Here is a 21578-nt window from a genome sequence, read left to right as displayed (position 1 = left end):
GGCTGTTTGGGTTGTGTTAAGTCTATAGAAAGGACCCGAGAGTGATTGTATCCTGTGGTATAATTTTACTTTACAATTCATTCCCTTCCCACATGAGCTTTTAAGAACAGAAGCCGGTGAATAGGGGATCACCAAGAGGCATGAATAACTAGCTGATTTTCAGCAAGTGGGTAAACTCTGGCAAAGTATAAAGGTCTTAGCTCACATGGGTATTCAATGTACATTAGTGCTTTATGGAGCCCCAGTGATCTTGGATTATAAATATCTGATCTAATTTTTAACTGGCTACATTTCCAAGCCTTGGTTATTCAGTCTTTTGGAGGCTCTTCCATTTGGGTTTCCCTGGCTGGCGGGGAAAAATAAAAGAAATGTACACCCATCTTATCTACAAACAATATCAAGTCTTGGAGGGCTAGAGAAGATGTCATTATTTACTCCATAGAAAATGATGATCTGGTCAGCCAAGAGAATGGTGTTATTAATTGTGGCTCTCTCCACAGATACAGGACCTATAGGTAGACTTTATATAAATATAGCAATATTGGGGCTCTTTTGGGTTTTAGAGAACTTGGCTCATAACCTATTCCAGTCAGTGGAGTCAAAGGCCAATGGATATTGCACAAAGTTTATGTATTTCCTGACACGAATGTCCGTAACTGTGGTGAGTGCAGGAATGGAATCTGTCTGAAGCCTCTGCCTTCCTAGAACGGTCGGTCATGTAAGAATATCAGCTTTGCCAGGTATGAAGAAGAAAACCAGCATGAGATTTAGATGGAGTATCTAATAGTTAACTTTTGGGTCTATATTTTAGGAAGTTTACCCTTTTATAAACTTCAAAAACTATATTTTGGGTCCAACTAGACAATAGCATATCCATGCATGAAGTATCTTATACTGTTCTTTATTAGTTGCAGCCAGTTGTCAAATTCTTTCTCATTTGGACATGGAATATATATATATCAGTTACAAGGATCATGGGTAAAAATATAATTACAAATTTAAAACTATTGTAACATTACTGAGTTCTTTGCATTCACTATCTTGATAAGCCACCTATATATGTTCATATTTTTTAACTTATGTCAGAACTGTGGTCTTGGGCTTTAGTTCCGTTGTTTTGTTTGAATTAATTTTTGCTCAATTAACATGTTGGGGATACTGACATGCATTCATATTCTCTCCTTATAGTCTAGAAATGGGTATGGCAAGGTTTGAATAGTTCTGTGAATTGGTTAGATTATACAAAATCAAGAACCCCAAATTGAATCTCAGTTCTCAGTGTTTCATTGAACTACTTTGACAATTCTACTTATTGATGACATAGTTAAATAAAAAATTTAAGCCAGGACAAGACAGTGAGGAATAAGAAAGATCTAGTGAGGTTAGAAGAGACCTTTAAATGAGTGCGTTGCTGTGACTGTCTACATGTTCCCATTTGTACTCAGCCAGAGCTACCAATACGAAATATATGTTAAAAATTAAAAAAGGAGTCTGTACAATTTTAATTTCATCTTAGATAGCACAGTAAGAATCAGTTTTAGAAGCTGATATTTTTTTTTCTGCACATGGAAATAAGGGGAGCACTAGAAAAAATGGCATAAACATAATAATGTTTTAGATTTTCTTAGCAAAAATGTGCAAATTGCAAAAAGCATATAAAATTTAAAACTGTAAGTATAAATATATGCTTTTTACATATATTTTTCTTTCATGCAAAGAAGTGTCTGGACCTTCTAGTGATTTTACTTAAGTTTACTGTTAAGTTCACTGTTTTTGAATTAGAAAATTCCCAGAGGTATATACTATTAAAAACTTGGCACACATTCTTTCTTTCTCTTTGCTTCCTTTTCTTCCCTCCTTTCTTTCCTTGTTTTTATTCTGCTTGAGATTTGCTCCTGTTTTCATTCTCCTCTAGTTTTCTCTTATCTGCTTTCTGCCAGTCTTTGTGGGACCCTTTTTTTATATATCATTCTCTCTCCCTCTTTCTCTGGTTTTATTTCTTCAAACTCCCCAGTCTCTGAAATCCTGCTTGCTCTTGACCTTCTACTTGCAGGCACCTGCTCTCAGGTATTACTTAATTTAGAGTTACATGTGGAAGGAGGTCTCAGGTAGACAAAATGATTCCTCTTGGCCCTGGAGGAAGAACCTGTCCAGCCTGCCCCGTGCAGACCATAGAAGGGCTGAGCCAGAAGGACAAGGCATGGAACAGTGGTCTGGCAGCCAGCCAGGAGGAACTGGTTTGTCATAATCCCCCAGAGCAAACTTTCAGACTCCCTGAACGCGTTGCACTTCAGTTTTCTTATGATCCAACAATGCTTCTGGGAATCTTTTAATTTTTTTTTTTAATTTTATTTATTTATTTTTTTCTGTCACAGTAGTTTTGTATGGAGCACTTGGTTTCTTATTGATGGCTATTGGGTTAAAGGAATATTTTATAATTTTTTTGTATTGGTATTAGCAAAAAATGTAATTCTATACACATTAGTACTTTGCCTTTTTCATGTTTTCCCCCCTCAAAAGAGCAAATACTTTAGCTGGGGATTCTTTTTTAATTTGTGTTCTGATGAAGTACTCTTAATCCCTTAGTAAACTAGCTGTCATCTGTATAGGTCTCTAAGTCCACATATTTCATTCTCTTCCCCTTAAGATTTCCGGGTCTGAACTCATTAGTAGTTTTGGATAGAGATGCCAGTGGTGTGGAAATTCTTGCTGATGACCTCACCTGCAGAGATTGTGGGCATGGCGCCTGAATATCGATCTGCGAGGACTTTGTGTCAGGCAGGAAATCCTGTGAAATTCCTGCTCAGAGTTAACCAAACGGGAGAAGCTCTGAACGGTTTCATTCTTCTCACCAGTCTCCGTCCTTATTAAAGTGTATGAAGGAGCCTTTATAGCCATGAATTCTTGCTGACAGGCTGACCCAGGGTCAGGATGGTGGGTAAAGCTAAGAACATTCCATGATATGGGTGGATGAAAAAAAAACATATGGAGGCTTGATATAGACCTGGCATTAGAAGAGTTTTACTGATGATCGCCCAACCCTAGAAATGGTATGCCTCTCATAGAGGGTAGGGGGACGTGGGGTCCTAACCATGTAATATTATGATTGAAAGTGTGAGCCCTGGCGTTGGACAGGCGCGGATGCAGATCCTGGCCTTGCTACCTGCTAGCTGTGAGATCTTGGATCCTAAGCCTCAGTTGTTATCTTCATCTGTGAAATGAGGATAAGAATATTATCAACTTTCTAGAGATTTTATGATAATAAGACTATTATCAACTTTCTAGGATTCAATGGGAAAACAGGTCTAATATGCTTAGCACATTTCCTGGCATATAGTTAACGTTCAGTAAATGATTGCTGATTTTACCATTGATGTAGGATTTTTTCTATTTTTATACCACTTTCTAACTTTTAACAAAGGTTAAAGACAGTAACATGGAGTTGTCTTTGTTTCCATAGCAGTCACAATGCAGAGGACTATCCACAGAGGCCTTCACACTAGGGTATGCATCCCGCCCCTGAAACGCATAAAGACTGTGTGAGGTGGACAGGAATTCCAGATCCTTGACTCCTAGTCATTCTCTTTTCTAGGACTGAGGCTGCATCTGCATACGTTACCACAGTGTCAAACCGCTGAGGCACAAGATAAAAGGGGATCAATTTCAAATATTGTTTGCAGTGAAGGCTCCTTTAATTGTGCCACCATACCTTAAATCTTACTGAGAATTGCATTCTCAGTAATATTTTACTCTTGGGCTTAATGCATTAAAACTGAAAGTAATGGTGTCTTTTTGATCAGAGGTTATTGATGATATTTGTGGTGATTATATAATCCACAGGAGTCAATACTCAAAGCTCAGTGGTCCCAGGAAATATTAGAAAATAACATTTAAAAACAAATTTTTGCTTCAAAGTATACTAGGGTGACTAATAACATACCGTAACATATAGAATTGTATTACATTAGGAAATTTGGGAGGAAAATTGACACAGAAATTTGATTTCAAGGAGAAAGAAGAATAGTGTAAAATCTCCAACTGTTAAAGGAAACTTATTTATTTTTAAATGGATGATGGCGGATATCAAATCAGTATGGTTTTTACCTTCTATTGGATACATTTAAAAGAGTATAGTTTAAACACATATTTAAAAATGTCTAGACTGACAATTAGTAGGAAAATGCATCTTTAAAATTCTTTAAACTTGGGATGCAAAATTTGAGGTGTCAATTTAAAAATAGATCCAGGGGAACATGGTTTTTTAAAAAAATTAGCAAGTGTGATAGTAAAAATTTTGAAGGCCTTTATTTTTTATTATATTTTATCAATATTTTTTATTTGTTGTATTTTATTGCTATTAATTTTTAACACAAGGTGTAGGCACTGTCTTGCTTACAGTTCTTTATCTTAAGCACAGGATTTAATTGGTTGGTATTTTACATATGCCTTACTTTTTGCTAATTTAATCTTTGACTGAAAAACATGAATGTCATTCACGTGCCAAGCAAAGGATCAGGTGTCCCAGAAGAGACAGTAGATCCTCCCTTCATGGAGTTAATAGTTCAGCTTCTGCTCTGTGGTTTAGAAACAGAATTATGATAGAAACTGCAGCAATCAAATAAAAATGTACGGCTGTCAAGATAATGATGCCACTGATTTCAACAAACAATACAACTGCATTACTCTAAGTATGGTACTGATATTCTTGGTTCTTGTAGGTACTGTTACTTCTCCACATCAAGAAAGACCGCTGAAATTGGGGCAGAGGGGACTTTGTTTTCTTCTTTGATTGGGTTGTTATAAAGAGCATTAGTATTCCATGGAGTCTTTATGAAAAAATGGTGTTAAAATTACCCTTTTAGTATGTGATCCTAGACAGTAAAATCTCAGAGTGGTGGCTTCATTTCTTTATTAGATTTCTGCACTTTTGACTTGGGAGATTAATTTGATAAGTATTTTAGGAATATCCAGAACTAAGACTAGAACAGATTAACTCAACCTGATAGAATATAGTGTTCTAGACACTTTTCAATTCTTTATTGTTGAACTGTTATGTTAATAATTTGCTAATGTGATTAAATATTATTTGAGGGATGTGACACCCCAAAATTCGTATGTGCCGAATTCAACATTTTGCATAATTTCTCTTAATTCATTTTTGAAGGGCTTAGAGTTATGCCTTATGTAATAAAGAAATTGTTTGTTAAAGTGAATGAGCTCAAAACTATTTTATTTTTTTTCTTTAGGTGAAAAGAAATGGATTATCTCAAACAGTTAGCCAGGAGGAAAGAAAGAGACAAGAGGTATATTTTCTACCTACTGTATGCACTTGTTCAAGTGTTTTCCTTTAAAAACATATAAAATGAATACGCGTATAAAAGAACAAAATGTGTCTTTTTACAAAAGAAGTATGTGATCATTGTCAAATAAAACTACACATAAGCCCCTAGAAAAGAACATTTAAAAATATTCCAAAGTTAACTTAAGCCACAAAGTACCTAGTCCAGGTATTTAAACTGGAAGAAATATGTTGAAAAGTGAAACAGACATTAGATCCTGGAACTAAAAAAGGCTGTTAGTGGAAAAACTGGTGAAATCTGAATATTTACATTTGTCTATAGACAAAATATAATGTATTCTGGTTATGTAATGTACCCTGGTTAGGGGAAGCTGGGTTGAAGGAAACACAGGAACTCTGAACCCTCTTTGCAAGATTTCTATAAATCTAAAGTTATACTAAGAAAAAACTTTACTTAATGAAAAATAAAACATGTTAATAGCATTTTACAACTTGATCTGTAGGTACATGCAGTTTAAGAAAATTGCTCATGGTAATATTGTGAGGTTCTCAAAGTACTTTCCTCCTGTCTTATGCATATCAATATGGATATATATATATATATATATATATATATATATATATATAAGTTTATACATATACATGTGTATAAATTAATTCCACAAAGGTCATGAGGTATCCTTTTCTTATTTCATTGGTATGGAATAATGCAAAAATATAAGAGCACATTATAGTGCCATTTTTTTTTAAGTTTTAAAGAAAAAATAGTATATAACATTGGTGCATCAAGCCCTGACAATTAACAAATGTATTACACTTATAATTTTTTGTTCATATTTTTTTAAAGTAAAGAAAATAAGACTCAATAAAGTAAAAGTTGTATATTCTCCTCCTCAGGCCCATTCCCTAGTCCACTCCAGAGGCAACTATAATTATGAATTGACATAACCCTTCCAATCTGTGTTTTTAAGTCTCATATTACATGTACATAAATACATCTATGTGTATATGTGTGTGTTAAAATGTCGATAAATGGTATGATTCTGAACATATTTTTCACTATTTACTTTTTACATTCAACATTGTTTTTGAGGTTTATCCATGTCAGTGCATATTAATCTAAATCATTCATTCATAGATACCACCTTTTTAAAAATCTTTTTTCCAAATGGTGGACGGAAGATAATGTTTTTTCTTTGTTAACATTGGGCATACACAATGTTTCTCTCTCTTTGTGAACACATTCAAGAGCATAACCGGGGTCCTAATTTTATTTGAACATTTCTATTCTTTTAAATCTTTTCTCTTTGAACCTATTCCATTTTTCTTATATTTTGAAAATATTTATTCAGATTTGTGATCTAAAAAAGTAGTGACAGCAGCAAATCTAACTTTATGGTTCTTTCTATTCCTGCATAGCTATTATTAGCCGGTGTAAACTGATTTGCTTTTAAATAGTTGATGGCTCTATTGCAGGGTGTTTTAATAATTATTACTTTAAACCTATTAAATTAAACTACTATTTAGTGTCTCTTTCTGTATCATTCTGTATAGATGTCATTATATCTTTTTGTTTGAATCTTAGTATTTCGGATTTGGTTACAAAAGCCTTTACTTCAGAAAATATTTTAAGTCATTCCAAGGCAGTATATCCATCAACAACCAGAAATCCATTATTTTGGGTTAGGAAGTGACAATTTTCTTTAGTTCGCATTACATTTCCTGGAGATAATCATATTGATTGATTGATAATTGTTTAATAGAACTACACAAGGTACAGGTTAAGTGAGATTCTAAGGGTTCTTACTCTTTACTTTTTATATATTTATATCACTTAAATCCCTGGAGCACAACCAAGGCTAGAGCAGCACATTTAAGTAAGACTTCCCTAAAAGCTATAGATGCTAAAAAGGGAGCTGAATATTGAGATGAGCACCACTAATTTGACTTACAAATGTGGTCCACCCACCAGCAGCTGGGCTGCTATCTGCCTGTGGCTGCCCTGCTCCCATCCAGCCTCAGCAGTAGCACAGGGAGTTACGGAAAGAATCTTCTCCTGGTCCAAGGGCTTGAGGTACCTGAGGCTCTGGAGGCCAAGGTGGTGATGGCAGTGTTACTGGGGGGGTCTCCAAGAAGGATGTCAATCTCTGGCCTGCAAAAATGTTCACCACCCATCTCTGAGCAGGAATTCTCTCTGCCTTGCCATTCTTCAGGGATCTGAAGTTGATTTTGTTAAAGAGCTAGATGAATTAATTCCTTGCACAGGGTGTTGGTGTCCATCCATCTGTATGGGTTGGCATTTCATCATTAATGAGCTCTTATCAGGAAAACCACTGTGTGCCTGACACCAGGAGGTTTTGCAGAGTGTCCTTTGCTCCTTGAGAGACTGATGAGAGCAGAGATGGCGGCTTGTTGAACCGCCAGAATTACTTTCAATTTGTCTGAGTTTATATAAAAGAATTCCTATGGCTGATAAGAGAAGGGTGAGTACAGTTATGCTCTCTTCATGCACCCAGACTTTTTGCTGTTGTTGACTGCAAATGAGTCAGATTAAAACATAGAGAAAGGGCCTACAGGAGAGAAGAGGCAAGGACTGTGTTTTTGAGAAATTTTCTCTGAACCCAAATGATGTTCATAAATCCTTACTGTCTCAGTGCAGCATGCTTTGAAAGCAGGGCTAGAGGAGATGACCCCAAAGGTTAATTAATGTCACACTGAGATTTTATGACATGCCTTAGCTTCCTTCCATAGACACCCCACCCCCCTGCAATCCCCTGGCAAAGCATGGCCTCACGATGTAATCTCAAATCATCCAAACGCTTTCATTTGTTCATATTTACACTGTGGGCAGTGACGTTATTTCTCACAGTTTGGGTACTAGTGCCTTACTTTTCTTAATGCTTATCTTTTTGTACTTTTCAAGATATTATGTAATTTTAAAGCAGAATTATGAGAGCTATATTTAGTTCTTCAATTAAAGGAATTAATAATATATTTTGTTTCCTTCTTCTCAGGCTATCTTTGAAGTCATATCCTCCGAACATTCATATTTACTTAGCTTGGAGATCTTGATACGAATGTTTAAAAATTCTAAAGAACTGAGTGATACAATGACCAAAACAGAGAGTCATCATCTTTTCTCCAATATTACAGACGTCTGTGAGGCAAGCAAAAAGTAAGTTCACTTTAGTTTGCCTTCGATCATGCTAACACATTACTAGCATTTGTATTATCTCAGAAGGAAGACATTTAGAGATATGAAGCTTCTCATTCATCTAGTTGACTTTTATCTTTATTTCTTGAAATAAATTTTCAGATATGTTTCAGGTTGTTGATGCCTAGATAGATGCTAAGTGTGTAATTAACTGTTACAGCAGTTATATCTAAGGTCTCTTTGTTCCTTTTCTTTATCCACTTCCTTTACTTACTCTTTCCCTGTTATCCTTCCTTTTTAAATTATGCTAATAATGTAAAAACACTTAGTTGAGAAAGAAAAAAATAACTCACAATCATACCATTCACGTACAAAAATTATTTTTGTTTGCATTTTTATATTCTTGTCTGTTTGTATATGTAAATATTATTTTTAAAATGCAGTTATAGTGGTCATAATGATTTCTGTAGGTTTTCCCAATTTAATATTCCATAAGCACTATTAGAAGAGTTTTCATTATCATTTTTAATGAGTACAGGAACTCAGCTGGTATTCCAGTGGTGAACTCTTTTGTCATTCCGAGTGAACTACACAGCTTGTACTGGAACCGTGTGCCAACCGTGTGTACTAAATTAAGCCATATGAGGTCACTATTTTGGTAGGTCAAAATGGATTGAATATTGGCAATTTTATGTGTTTGAGTCAAAGGTGGGTTTACTGAACAACTAACTAATAAAGCTTAAGCTTCAAGGCTTCTTATTTGTAAGGGCCCGTTTTAAGTATTTGCTTTATGTCTAATTTTTTTCTTAACAAAGGGGCCTATACATTGCATAGTCTTCAGGGCCCAGAAAAACTGACTCTGTCTCTGGCATGAGTATTTCTTATGAATGTGGACATTACTCTTTTGTCACTTCAGGGCAGAGCCACGCAGACAGTGATGCTAACATGTTCGTGTCTGCTGGCTCCATCACTATGTACAGGTAGATTTTTCCTTCGAGCTACAGGATTGAACACCCGTGCTGAACAGATTAGCATGTGAGTTGGGGCTACTTCAGAGAGATAGACTATGTGGTCAGATCACCGAAATCTCCAAATATATATGATAGTGGCACAACTTCAAAAGCCAGATTCTGGCACAAGAAAAGATCCTAGCAATCTTGTTATTGACACGGATACTAAAAAATACATGTTTGGAGCGCTGGCTGGGCCTGAGGAAACAGTGGGCCTGTGGTATGTGGGTGGTGGTGTATACCGCAGCTTGGAAGTCCTTTTTCAGAAGCTGAGTGATTGCTTGTGGTCAATCCATTGGTCCCTTTGGTGCCAGTCTTGCCAGTATTGGTAAGAGAGATGAAAATTTCTTTTCTCCCTTCAGCGAAGAGGGCAGAACTAGAGCATGAGATAGTGTGTCCCTATCCCAGGGTATTTAGATTTCAAAATGAGTTACTTTCATTATAACTTGTACTTCGGTTGAACAAAAACAAAGCTCCAAATTAGCTCCATCACTCAGAAGAATTATTATTGTTTTGATAACTGTAAATCGTAAGTCATGATTTTAATTAGAATAGGTTTTCTGAAAACCCAGCCGGCATATGTTTTCACTCTGCTGTGGAACTGTGCTTTGAATCATGTGGCCGTCAGTCAGCTTCTTGCAGTGTATACATGACTCCAGAGAAAGCTTTTAGTAAATTCTGATTGTTGAGTAACAACGGTTCTTCTTGACCTGAGGATGCTTCGGGTCCTTAGGGCCTTTGGGCCTTGACAGGATGTCAGCGTGGTTCAGAAGGAGCCTGGGCTCCAGCAGTCGCTTCTCCTTTTGGCAGTTATTTAACTTGAGTAGGTTCCTAATTCCCCAGCTCATGTCTTACCTATAAAATGGGGGTAAAAAAATCCATCATTGGTTAACCCTGAAATAACTCATTTCTTTTAAATTACAGATTCCAATTTTATTATTTTATTTTCAATCATTTATACATTTGAAATCTTTTATGATTTTATTTAAAAGTTTTCATTTCTATAGTAGCTTATAGGAAGGGGTTATTCTGGATCTTTTTTCTATTTTTTATTGAAAACAAAACTCAGAAACTTCCCAGCCTCCATTAAAATATAAAGAAAAATTTCCTGTCCTTTTTTGTTTGTCTCTATTGAAATGCAGTGCTTTAATTTGGATAGCTACCTATGTGATATTTCATCTCTGTTATATTTCGACTAAGGAGATTCAGCTTCTTCATGATAATCCTATGTCTGTATCATAGTAACTTATGTTATACAAGTTTATTTTATTTAGTTTGAAACGTTCATTTCAGATACAGCCTATTTAAAATGAAAAGTGCTCAGAAGGTTTACAAAGCCCATTTATTATGTAATGCCTATTTGTTGAACTTTAGAGTTTGGTCTCCAAGAATGACTCTCAAGTGATAACTATTTAATGTGCTACCCATGAAAGAGTTTACAGTCTAATAAAATGTAAAATAAAATCTCCAACAAAGTAAATGGTCAGCGTCTGAATTAGGTATTACTGATTATATATGGCATTGTTAAATGGCATAATCAGGACTATTTTTGCTGTTTTACTTTGACTTAATGAAAAACTGTAGTAATAGGTGATGGGATATTTAATGTGTGCTGATGTCAGAACATACTTGACATTCAACTTAACAATGTGCCATCTGGTCTCCTTTATAGAATCTCAGGTATTTCGCTGTTGGCCATAAATAACACCAAGAAGCCCTTCTATGTATGACAGTATTTGAAAATAGGCAGGGACAATATCATTCTGATTCTGGGAGTATGTATGTGTTGTTTATCAGTGGCATGTCCCTACTAAATTCTTTTCTTTTATAAAAAATGGTTCATTTCGGTCAACATTTACCGAATCTCTTGTTCTACAAGGTGCTGGGGTTCTGCAACATGTCAGCTGGTGGCATCTGACCATGGGTTGTTGGTCCTCAGGGGCTAGTGGTGGCCAGTGGAACATCCACGGCATGTGTGTAGAGGCATCCAGGCATAGGCACCTACCCTGGAATGGGCAGGTTTGGGTCCATCTGGAGGTTATGTATGGTCTTAAGGGCCCTGCTGGGAATCAAAGGTGAGGATGACAATGAATGGTGAAGGCCAGAGGTGTTTTCGTTGCTTCCTGAAGGCCGTGTGGAAACACCAAGCCATTAAGTAGGAGACTGATGTGGTGGCCTGGGAGGTAACAGTATGGTGTTTGCATTAGGAAGGAAGTGAAGATGGTGAAAGATTTGAGGCCATTCTAGAAACAGAGCCAGAGATGATAGGGAATCTGGTAGGGAGTTGAAAAGAATGGACTTAAGACAAGGGTCCCCAACGCTGGGCCAGAGACCAGTGTCTCCATGGCCTGTTAGAAACTGGCCATACAGCAGGAGGTGAGCAGCAGGCCAGAGAGCTAAGCTCCATATTTGCAGCTGCTCCCCAACACTAGCATCACCGCCTCAGGTCCACCTCATATCATCAGGCATTAGATTTTCATAAGAGCACTCATCAGTCCCTGGTGCCATAAAGGATGGGTACTGCTGACTTAAGGAATATTTAGAACATAGAATCTTGAGGACTTGGTGAGAGAGAGGAGTTTTGTCTGCCTCCCAGTTTTCTGCCTTGTTCACTGTGGATAGTGGTTGTATTGGCCAGGATATAAGAGGAATAGGTTGGGGCTTAGTGAGGGAAATAAAGAATTCAATTTGGGACAAGTTTGAAGTGACTGTGGAACATGAGGTTAAGGTGTCTCGTTGAAGAGAAAAAATCTGATTAGAACTCAAGAAAAATCTTGACTAGAGATGTGGATTTGAGTCACACAGATGGTTCTCAACACAATAGGTTTAAATAAGATATTACATCTTGTCACAGTGGTTTTTAAGTGGTAGTGGTGGTTGTATTTACCTCCTAGGGGCATTTAGAAGTGCATATCTGGTTGCCCCAGTGATTTGTGGGCTCTACTGACATTAGTAGGTGGGGCTAGAGGTGCCAGACAGCCTGCAGTTGATATGACAGTCCCATGCAAGCACGAATTGTCCCACCCAAATGCCAGTGCTGTCCTCCTTGAGATGCATGCCTAGAGTAACAAGAAAAAGAAAACCAAGGTCAGAATTTTGGCACAGAAACATCTAAAGAGCCTGTGGGTCAAGAAAGAAATGAAGTAAATAGGATAAGAACTGCATGGACCTTTCTCTACCTTCTTGGCTGTGGGGCCTTCACTTTCACTTTAATGACTTCCTATTATCCTCTCAAACTCATGAAATCTCCCAGGAATCATGATCTCCTGTCTTTTAAGGACCAAATATGTCCTTAAAGCCTAAGCATCTCATGAAAAAGGAATATTAAATATTTTGTTGAGAAATGAATGAGCCTAATTTATAACTAAACACCATACATAGTATATGCTTTGCATATCTGTATTTATCCTTTGATTAATATTTTTGTGTTTTATCTTCATATATCTATATTTATTTAGAATAATTTACAGATAATGGAGTATTCATAGTAAAAGATCTACAAGTTGTGATTAATTTACATTACTTTGCAAAAGAATATGATCGAATTCCCACTGATTTTTAAGATATATCAAAAGCAAGAGACTGATACTATCAGAAAAGGAAATTGGCTTTTATATAAGGCTGAATATTAACCTCTCTGCTGTGTTTAGAAACTCTAAGATCTGAGGTCTTTTGTGTTAAAAAGTTTCCCACAAAATAAAAATTAGGTGAGACTTTGTTTTGTTTTATAAAACGATATGGTTTTACCCTCAATTCTGAGTTTTCATTCTCTATGTATGTTATACTAGCTATATTTCATTAAAATTTCTTTCAATAATAGAGTGTACTACTTGTAACTTATAAAAATATGCTGCAAAGGGGTCAAATACGAGGTGACGGAGAAAAATCTAACCATGGGCAGTGAACACATGATGCAATATATATATGACTTACTGTTAAATTGTAGACTTGAAACTTATTGGATTTTGTTACTCAATGTGACTGTAATAAATTTTTAAAAATGCAGCAAAAGACCTTTGCAAGATGCCTGTTTCCCCCCCGCCCCCATTATAAAGTTAAAACATTGACATTCCTCTGGGAAGTAATGTAAAGCTAAAACTATGCTTGTCTTCAATTTCCGCAGAGCAAAATAAAAATATCCATCACTGTGCTTTTGTGTCCTGAGGAACTGAATTTGTTCCCCACAGATAATGAGTAACTATACCACATATTCCAGTTTCTGCTTTGTGTCGAAGAGTGAATTACAATAATAGTAAACATTCGGAATGGGATTCAATCAACACTTGCTTCTCCAGAAGATTTTTTCCCCCTAATTTTAATCAGATTATATGAAACTTGAAATATCATGGGTTACTAAAATCTACTTTAAATGCACATGCTTTAATATTATTTTATGAAATGCCTTCATATTACAAAATAATGACATTTTACTCAAATAATGACACAGTATATCTGCATTGTGAAATGTGTTTTGTATTTGGTAATTGACATTCTAAACTAATACCTTAATAATTCTTTAAAAGTTTTACAGTATTAATAATAGTATTTTATCCTTCCTGACTAATTCTTAAAGCTAAATTTTAAAAGGAAAATGTGTTAAATTTAACTAGGCTGGAGAATATGGGACTATTTACGTTATGGAACCTGTTTAATTTTGCCCTCAAGTAATGGCTGTTGCCATTGTTTTTCATTAGAAAATATTCTTTCCTTATTCAATATACAATATAAGTTTACCACAGAATCTTTGGTAAATAAGGCAATTGCCCTATTTCCCCTAATATAACAAAGAAACTTTATTCTTTCTGAAACCAAACTTCTTCAGCTGACAGTTGAAAGACAGTGACATTCTAAAGCTATTTTTTATGACATTCTTGGATTTTTTTTCCTCTCTTCTGAGATGAATGGACAGAAAAATTTATGTAAAATTCACCTCAAGTACTCTACAGTATTTTAGTCCACATTTTTTAAATCAATGACCAGTGTCTGAAGTAACAGTAAAAGAAATAAGTAGTTATTTATGTATCATCTCAAGTAGAGCAATAAAGTCTACAGCTGTCTTAATAATGGGTGCAGTCCTTTTAGTTAAGACTGAGAAAAGCAATGGGGTACCTGAAGGCTTGGTAAAAGCCAACAGGAGTTACCGCCAACTAAAGATGACTGATTAGATACATGACTTTACATTCATTCCCTTCTGAAGCCCCATTAAAAAATGATAAGAAAGCCTATGCACAAACACACAAGGACAAAAAAAAAAAAAGAAAAAGAGAGAGAGAGACCACAGCAACAATAGTTTGGAACCCAAAAAACAGGTGGACGCTCAGTAACTATTTCAGGCAGTCGGAGAAGTTAAAACTGGTAGTTAGGAAAGCCAAGAAAGAACCAGAGTTAAACCCCAGGAGCTCTGGAAGGTGCCGGAACTGGTAACAAATTTGGGGTAAATATATGACAAAAACAGGAGTTCTGTGAAAGCGTATTTGAGAAGTAGTCAGAGCCCAGACTCCTCTTCAGCTCTACACAGCTGGCTGATACCCTGCTTCACCCCAGCAGCAGGGCAAAATAGATGAGCTCCAGACTTGAAGACCCAGGCCCAAGTGGGGAAGGAACTGTTATACACAGGAAACAAAATACAGCAACAGCTGAAATCTGAAGCCTTCTGCCCCCACTCTTCTTTGGAACACTGGCAGCTAGGTGCATGTGTACCCTTAGCCCTATTTTTGTCAAATGGTTATTAGTATAGTTTGAGTTAAGTAACATTTTGTAATTTTCATCAACAATATTTATGTTCATATACATTATCATTATTGAGTTTTGCAGGAAGCAACAGGCTGAAGATTACAGCACAAATATATAAAGCCTCAAAGTCTAAAAAACATATCTCTTTCAGTAACATGGTAGGCAGGTACTTAATAATTCTAAATCTCAGTTTCTCCTCCAATTAATAGGAATGAAAGTATAGCTAACCTCATAGGGTTATTAGAGTTAAATGAGGTAATACATGTAAAGTGCTTAGCATAACACTACGTAAGCTCTTGAATAGCAATGATTTTCTTGATATTATTACTGTCATTTTGATCATCTATGTCTGATATTCCAATATGTCTCCGGATTTTGTATTTCTTGACTTTTGTGTGTATGTAGTCTCTCTGTGTCTGCCAGCACTGGTCGAAGATGAGGTTAGTTTAAAGAACCGGTCTTGTTTTGTATAGAATCTAGCACAGTGATTTGCATAAGTATGTTTTTAAAGATGGCTTGGCAAGTTTTACAACATTGTAGCAATCATCTTTATTTTGACGTTGAATGCAGTCAAAATAAATGGATTCATGCCTAATCATAAAGCATATTAGTTGTGTTTTAGGTTAGGACAAAAACCTGAGCTGTTGGCTTCCTCCCAGCCTGGTGTTTGCCTTGTGAGTGGTAAAATCCTTGGATCAGTGCTTCAAAAACAGGCCTTGATGTGCTCCATCTGCCAATTAGGCTGTTCTGGTTATTTTTTGCAGAAATTTGGGGCTACTACATGCTTTTTTTTCCCCCCCTTTTTTGCATTGCTTTTGCAAGCTCCAAGAGTCTGTGGATTTTGAGTTGTCACATAGAGATTTAAACTTGGATAATGAACCTAGTTGGGACAGACGAAAGTGTTACCAAACTTAGTCATTAGCTGTTATCAATCTTAAACTGGGGTAGAATTTTGTGGGAAAAGAAAAAAAAGGCTGGGGTTTACTTGCAGTATTTCATCTGCACTGCATTTACAGCTGTGGATTTTGAACCATTACATGGATTTTTGACTCTGCCAGTTGTGAGTTAAACAAGCAGGACCACACAGTTTTTCTGGCCGATGGAAAGGATTTTAATGTAAACTTTGTGATCTAGCCAAGTTAAATCTAGTACTTGATTTAAGCACAAGGAAGATGGTTGATGAATTAAGTTTCAAAAGCAAGTTCTTTTAAGCTTTCCGATTGCTTGTTGATCATGGGATATTGCCTCTAATTGTTCATTAATTGTTAGCATCTGGGCATCAATTTTGTGTTTTTCCAACACTTTCCTTATTTCATCTGATTTAATCCTTAATAGCATCCTATAAAGTACCAGCATTTCACTTTTGCAGCTCGGGATACTGAGACATAAATAAATTATGTGGCTTCGTTTCATTCATTCATTCATTCATTCATTCATTCAAATGGAATGGAAACTAGTGAGTTTTTTGATTCTTCAGGATGCATTCCCCTAGACCATTTGTTCAAAAATATACATATATTTGAAGTGCAGTTAAGGGTTCAGTCTAAATAACTAAATTTCATTTTAGGCCTCTCCTAGGGTTTACCCATCTGGAAAATTATTAGAATTTACCATTTTTGGTGTCCACCACCCATGGAGCTAGTCATAGGGAGTGACATTTGAATGTCTTGACCTCTTAGAATGTGGAGCCCTTAAAAGCAGAAAGCAGGTAGTTTTCTGACACAGCCCTGTGGCACATCATAGACGTCATCGTCTTGTCATTTCGCTCTGGCCGTTGTTCCCTAAGTAAGGGATATTATCCAGTGTCTTTATCATAAGCAGTCTAAGAATGTGTCTCCATGGTTGAAGTGTTACAGTACTCTCCAGAAAGAAGCTCCTGGTTATAAAAGTGTCCTACAGTTCCTATATCATCAGATGCCCTAACATGCAACGATATAATGAAAATAAAAAGACATCCAGGTAGCTTAAGCTCCTTTTACAGTGATTTGAGGATGAAAGTTTTGGAAAGTGCTGACTGAATGCAGATGATAGTTTTCCAAAATAAACTTTCATAGAAAATGAATTCGTAGGTCTTTCTTAGGACTTACATGAAAGAATTCTTTATCCCTTAGCTGGTAATGTAAATACTATGCAACCTCATGGCAAAATATTTTAGTTTTTGAAAAATGTCAGCTTTTGTGGAAAAGCTGTGAAAGTATGATTTTCTTAAAAATTTCTGAAATCACTTTCTGTATGTTAAGAAGACAGGTGAATACTGCTTTCACTATTAATTCAGTATATTATTACCATGATCTCAAGTCTAATTTATTTAAGAATATGGATTAAATCATAGAAACCTTGCAACTTTAGATTTTATAAGTATATTTATAGAAAAACATCTTGAGGAAAATGTGCATCATGAACGGTATTTGTTCAAGAACTTAACTGATACTTTATCTATACAGAGTTTTCTTTGGATTTCAAAAAGGTTTCGGGAAATGATTTGAACTTGGAAAAAAATTTGGTGGAAAGGTTCCATAGAAATGTCAAGATTGGCTACGACTGACCTTGTCACTTGTGGGGGATTCAAACAAAGGTCCCTTTGTGGCAAGAAAACTGCTTCTGTATCGGGAGTGCATTGGAATTTCTTTTCTAGCAGAGAAGAGTGAAGTGAACACCCAGAACAGGGCACAATAGCAGTATTTGTGTTTATCGGCTGAAGTCTTTCTGTCACGTAACTCCTACTTCTCATTCTCTTGCATCTTGTGTTTATTTGATACCCAATGCTTAATTATACAAATTTATGTACGTATTTGGGTATATGCGTCGATATTTTGAAAAATCTGCTAGGAATAAGATGTTTTCCAAGATACCTTTGCTGGCCATTCTCTCAAGATTAAGCCATTCTCTTGGGTCTCACTAAGTAGCATTAAGTTAAAGATCTTTTGGAGTACTTAAAAAAAAAATAAATCTATGTAACAGATTTAGCTACCTTCCCTTTAATTTTGGAACATCTGATAGAGTCATTTGAGAATTCATGTTTTGCGGGTTTTAAAACACATTATATATGAGCAAAGAGTTTGGTTCCCTTGTTTGTGTCCCGCCATCCTTGGGGTCACTATAAGGAAATGCCTCCCTCTTGAACCTTTGCTTATCCGTTTGTCCCCTTTTTTTTTTTCAGTCTTCCTGGCTGATATCCAGTTTACTTCCACAAAACAGCTCTTGTGATTAAAATATAATTTTGTTAATTTAGATTATCAGAATGTCAATTTACCATTCTATTAATAAATTTAGAGACCAGGATATCATTTTATAAACATTTCTGAGAGGTGATTTTCTATTTTTTTCCCCCCCTCAAGAAGTATACTTGCCAACTTAGAGAGGGGGGGAAAAGTGTAATTAGACTAAAAATACTCTTTCCTTGCATACTATCGAAGAAAACAATTCTTCTGGACTCCTTGAACACCCTTATATTTGGGAACTCAGATGTACGAACTGGACAAATGTTGGCTTGCCTTCGCCTATTCTGTTGCAGACTTTCCTGGCATGTACTAATTCCTAACTTTGAAGATTCGTTTTCATTGATCACATTTCTCTGTCCTGAGGCTGAAACAAGGAATCCTAATCTCATCCTCAGGCACATCGCTTCATTCCTCTGCCTGTCAGCTGCTCAGTGAGTTTTCCGTCAGCACGAAGCTAACGTTTATCAGAATAACTAAGGAACCTAAAATCAGGGCGCTGAGGTCCACACCCGCAGTGAGTCTGTTATCACCAGCTCACACTGGAGAATTACTTATTCCTGTCAGTGCTTTTTCTAGACAGTATATTCTCCCTATGGTATGTGAATTTGGGAAAGTTGGTTTCACAGACAGTGGGCTGTGCACATGTCACTTTAGGCTCAGAAGTCTGACTTACATTAGGGCCTGGATAGGGTAAGAGCCTTTTAGGAATGGTATGAAAAAATGTGGTTGCGCACATTGCCAGTACTTTTTTTTAATATGGGAAAGATTGGCTAGAGTAAAGATGGGAATAACCTGCTAATAGGATAATATATGAAAATGGTTTTCTGAGAGTGAACATCTAAGCTATGAAAAACAGATGGAGCAGAGGGCTCTATCAGCAGAGCTGACTTTTCCTTTCCTCTGGACTTGTTGGAAACCATATTTGAGGAAAACATGACATAACATTTTAATAATCTTAGCAGATGAATTTTTTTTTTTTTTCAACAAGCATGGAACTGAGTTTTAGGCAAAGTTTGACATGGGAAAAGTTTGACCTGTCCATAAACTACTTTGGTCCATATGCCCGTTTTCCCCCTTGAAAGCTGCATTCGTCCTCAGAGACTGTTTCACTGTTGATTCATCTGGAGGAAGCTGCCCGGCTTTACTCCAAGAAACAGTGGGTGAGAGGTCCCGCCTACTACCGCCCCAAATAATACATATACGTGGTGAAAAATCCAAATTCTGCCAAATGCTGTGCAGTGAGAAGTCTGCCAGCACAGCTAGTCTGTGGTGTAACTTCCTGAGATGTGTTCTGCATACGATTTTTAAAATACAGTGATAGCCTGCCACACACCCTGTGATGCACCCCTGCCTAGTTTCCTTTTCCTCTTTCAAATAGCCAGTCTTAAATGAAGGATAACTATACTCCCTAAATAAGCCAGGGCTTTCTCTATCTAGTTTCTTCTGTTTAGCAACTTTAAATAAATGGTTTCACTTGAGTTATGAAATTATTTTCTTATGAAAATAGACCTTGCTCTGAATATGAAATTTTTATTGAGCAGTACATCTTATTCTTTGATAAATTATTTGGAGGTGAGTTTTTTTAGGTGTAATTTATAGAGCAGCTACTATATAACCAGGCAATGTGCTAGGCATTGGAAATATCAACAGTGAACATGATAGGCAAGATCCAAGGTAAATGCACGTGGAACCAAGTGACTGAAGAACAGAGCACTCCCTGAAGTAGGACCTCCATGTGGCCCGGGGAACTGGGGAAGTGACCTTCCTTAGCCCTTGATTACTCTTCTTTCCTTAGATGTTCTCTTCAGATTAATCTCATAAGATTAATGGTCTTTAATAGATGTTTCAATTCAAATATAATTCAGTCTCATCTCTAACTATATGCAGAAATATTGTACTATTCATAGTTTGTTATTTTATATTTGCAAGTAACTTCATTAAATGGGTAACTGGGATATATGGAATGGATCATAATAAACCAGCATTTCTGCAGTGTACTTAAACGATTATTTAACTGCAATATGAAGAGTTTATTTAAAGAATATCGGAGCCTGGATTATGTCACAGTTCAAAACACTAAACATACTTCTAGTTTGAATACATAATTCTTTGATTTCCTTGTTTCTGAATGATTTATAAATCTGAGGATTTGGATACTGTCAGTTTATCTAACTTAAGGAAAAGTCATCTGACGTATGCTTCAGGTTCACTAGAAAGTTTTTTTTTATATCAGGCTCTTAGGTAACATTTAGTTTTGTTAAAATTTCTGTAACTCATGGTTATAGTTTTATTTTTCATACTTCCAGGGAACTTATTTGAAATAATAAGTAGATGTTATATATATATATAAAAATATATCGGTCATGTTAAATCATTAGTTTGACTAAGGTATAGCTCACTTGCTGTTAATTTATTTCTCACAGTAAACACTGTGGTACAACTGAGCTCCGTTTGCTCCTTTCCTTTTGTGTTTAATAAACTATTTCTATGGAATTTGGAGATTGAGAGGGAGCTTAGAGGCCATCTATCCCATTCTGGATCATACAGAATCCGCAAGCCTCACAGCTAATTAGAATCAGAGCAAAGGCTAGAACCCAGGACTTCTGACCTCGGCTCATTATTTTATAGGGAAGTATATTTCATTGTGTTTTTGGTAAGTTATATATTTACAAGGCTTAAAATTGCAAACACTATCAGATGGTATGTACTTACATACCGAGATGCCTTGCTCACCCTCATTTCACATTGGCACTGTTGCCCCTCGCCTTCTGTTAATGTATTAGATGTGTTGTTTCTCCTGCCAGAATGTCGTTATGCAACTGCAGCCAAACACAAATGGTTTCTTATTGTCTCCCCTTTCTTAAAAAGTAGCATGTTGACTATATACACTATTCTGCATCTTTTTTCTCTCATTAAAGTGTAAATTGAAGCTCCTGAGAAGTCTAGGTTGCTATATTTAGCCTGACTCTGTAGCATAATAGTACTATGGGAACTTAGATCTATAAAGACTATATAGTAAAAAATTATTAGAAATGGAAAATAAAACTCAAGATGAAAAGTTACTACAGTTGCTATTATTCGACTTGAAGAAGAGAAGGTTTGGGCATTATTACTCTGGAGATAATAGAAGGAATGCTCCAAGGGAGGTAAACTAAGTTCGA

The 21578-nt window shown here is 36.2% G+C and overlaps 1 protein-coding gene across 2 annotated transcripts in view; it reads left to right on the top strand.

The window, feature by feature from the left end:
* ARHGEF26 (Rho guanine nucleotide exchange factor 26) overlaps nt 1-21578 on the top strand; it is a 114005-nt gene that overhangs the window by 19742 nt on the left and 72685 nt on the right. For both annotated transcript variants that reach the window (XM_039857774.1, XM_039857772.1), the window contains exons 5-6: nt 5247-5303; nt 8314-8474. In XM_039857774.1, coding sequence (XP_039713708.1) covers nt 5247-5303; nt 8314-8474 — 218 coding nt within the window. The remainder of the gene's footprint in view (nt 1-5246; nt 5304-8313; nt 8475-21578) is intronic.

The sequence above is a fragment of the Pteropus medius genome, unplaced genomic scaffold (genome assembly GCF_902729225.1).
Source record: "Pteropus medius unplaced genomic scaffold, Ma_sr-lr_union100, whole genome shotgun sequence".
Taxonomy (NCBI): Eukaryota; Metazoa; Chordata; class Mammalia; order Chiroptera; family Pteropodidae; genus Pteropus; species Pteropus medius.
The sequence above is the reverse complement of the archived record's forward strand: the minus strand, read 5'-3'. Positions and strand labels throughout refer to the sequence as shown.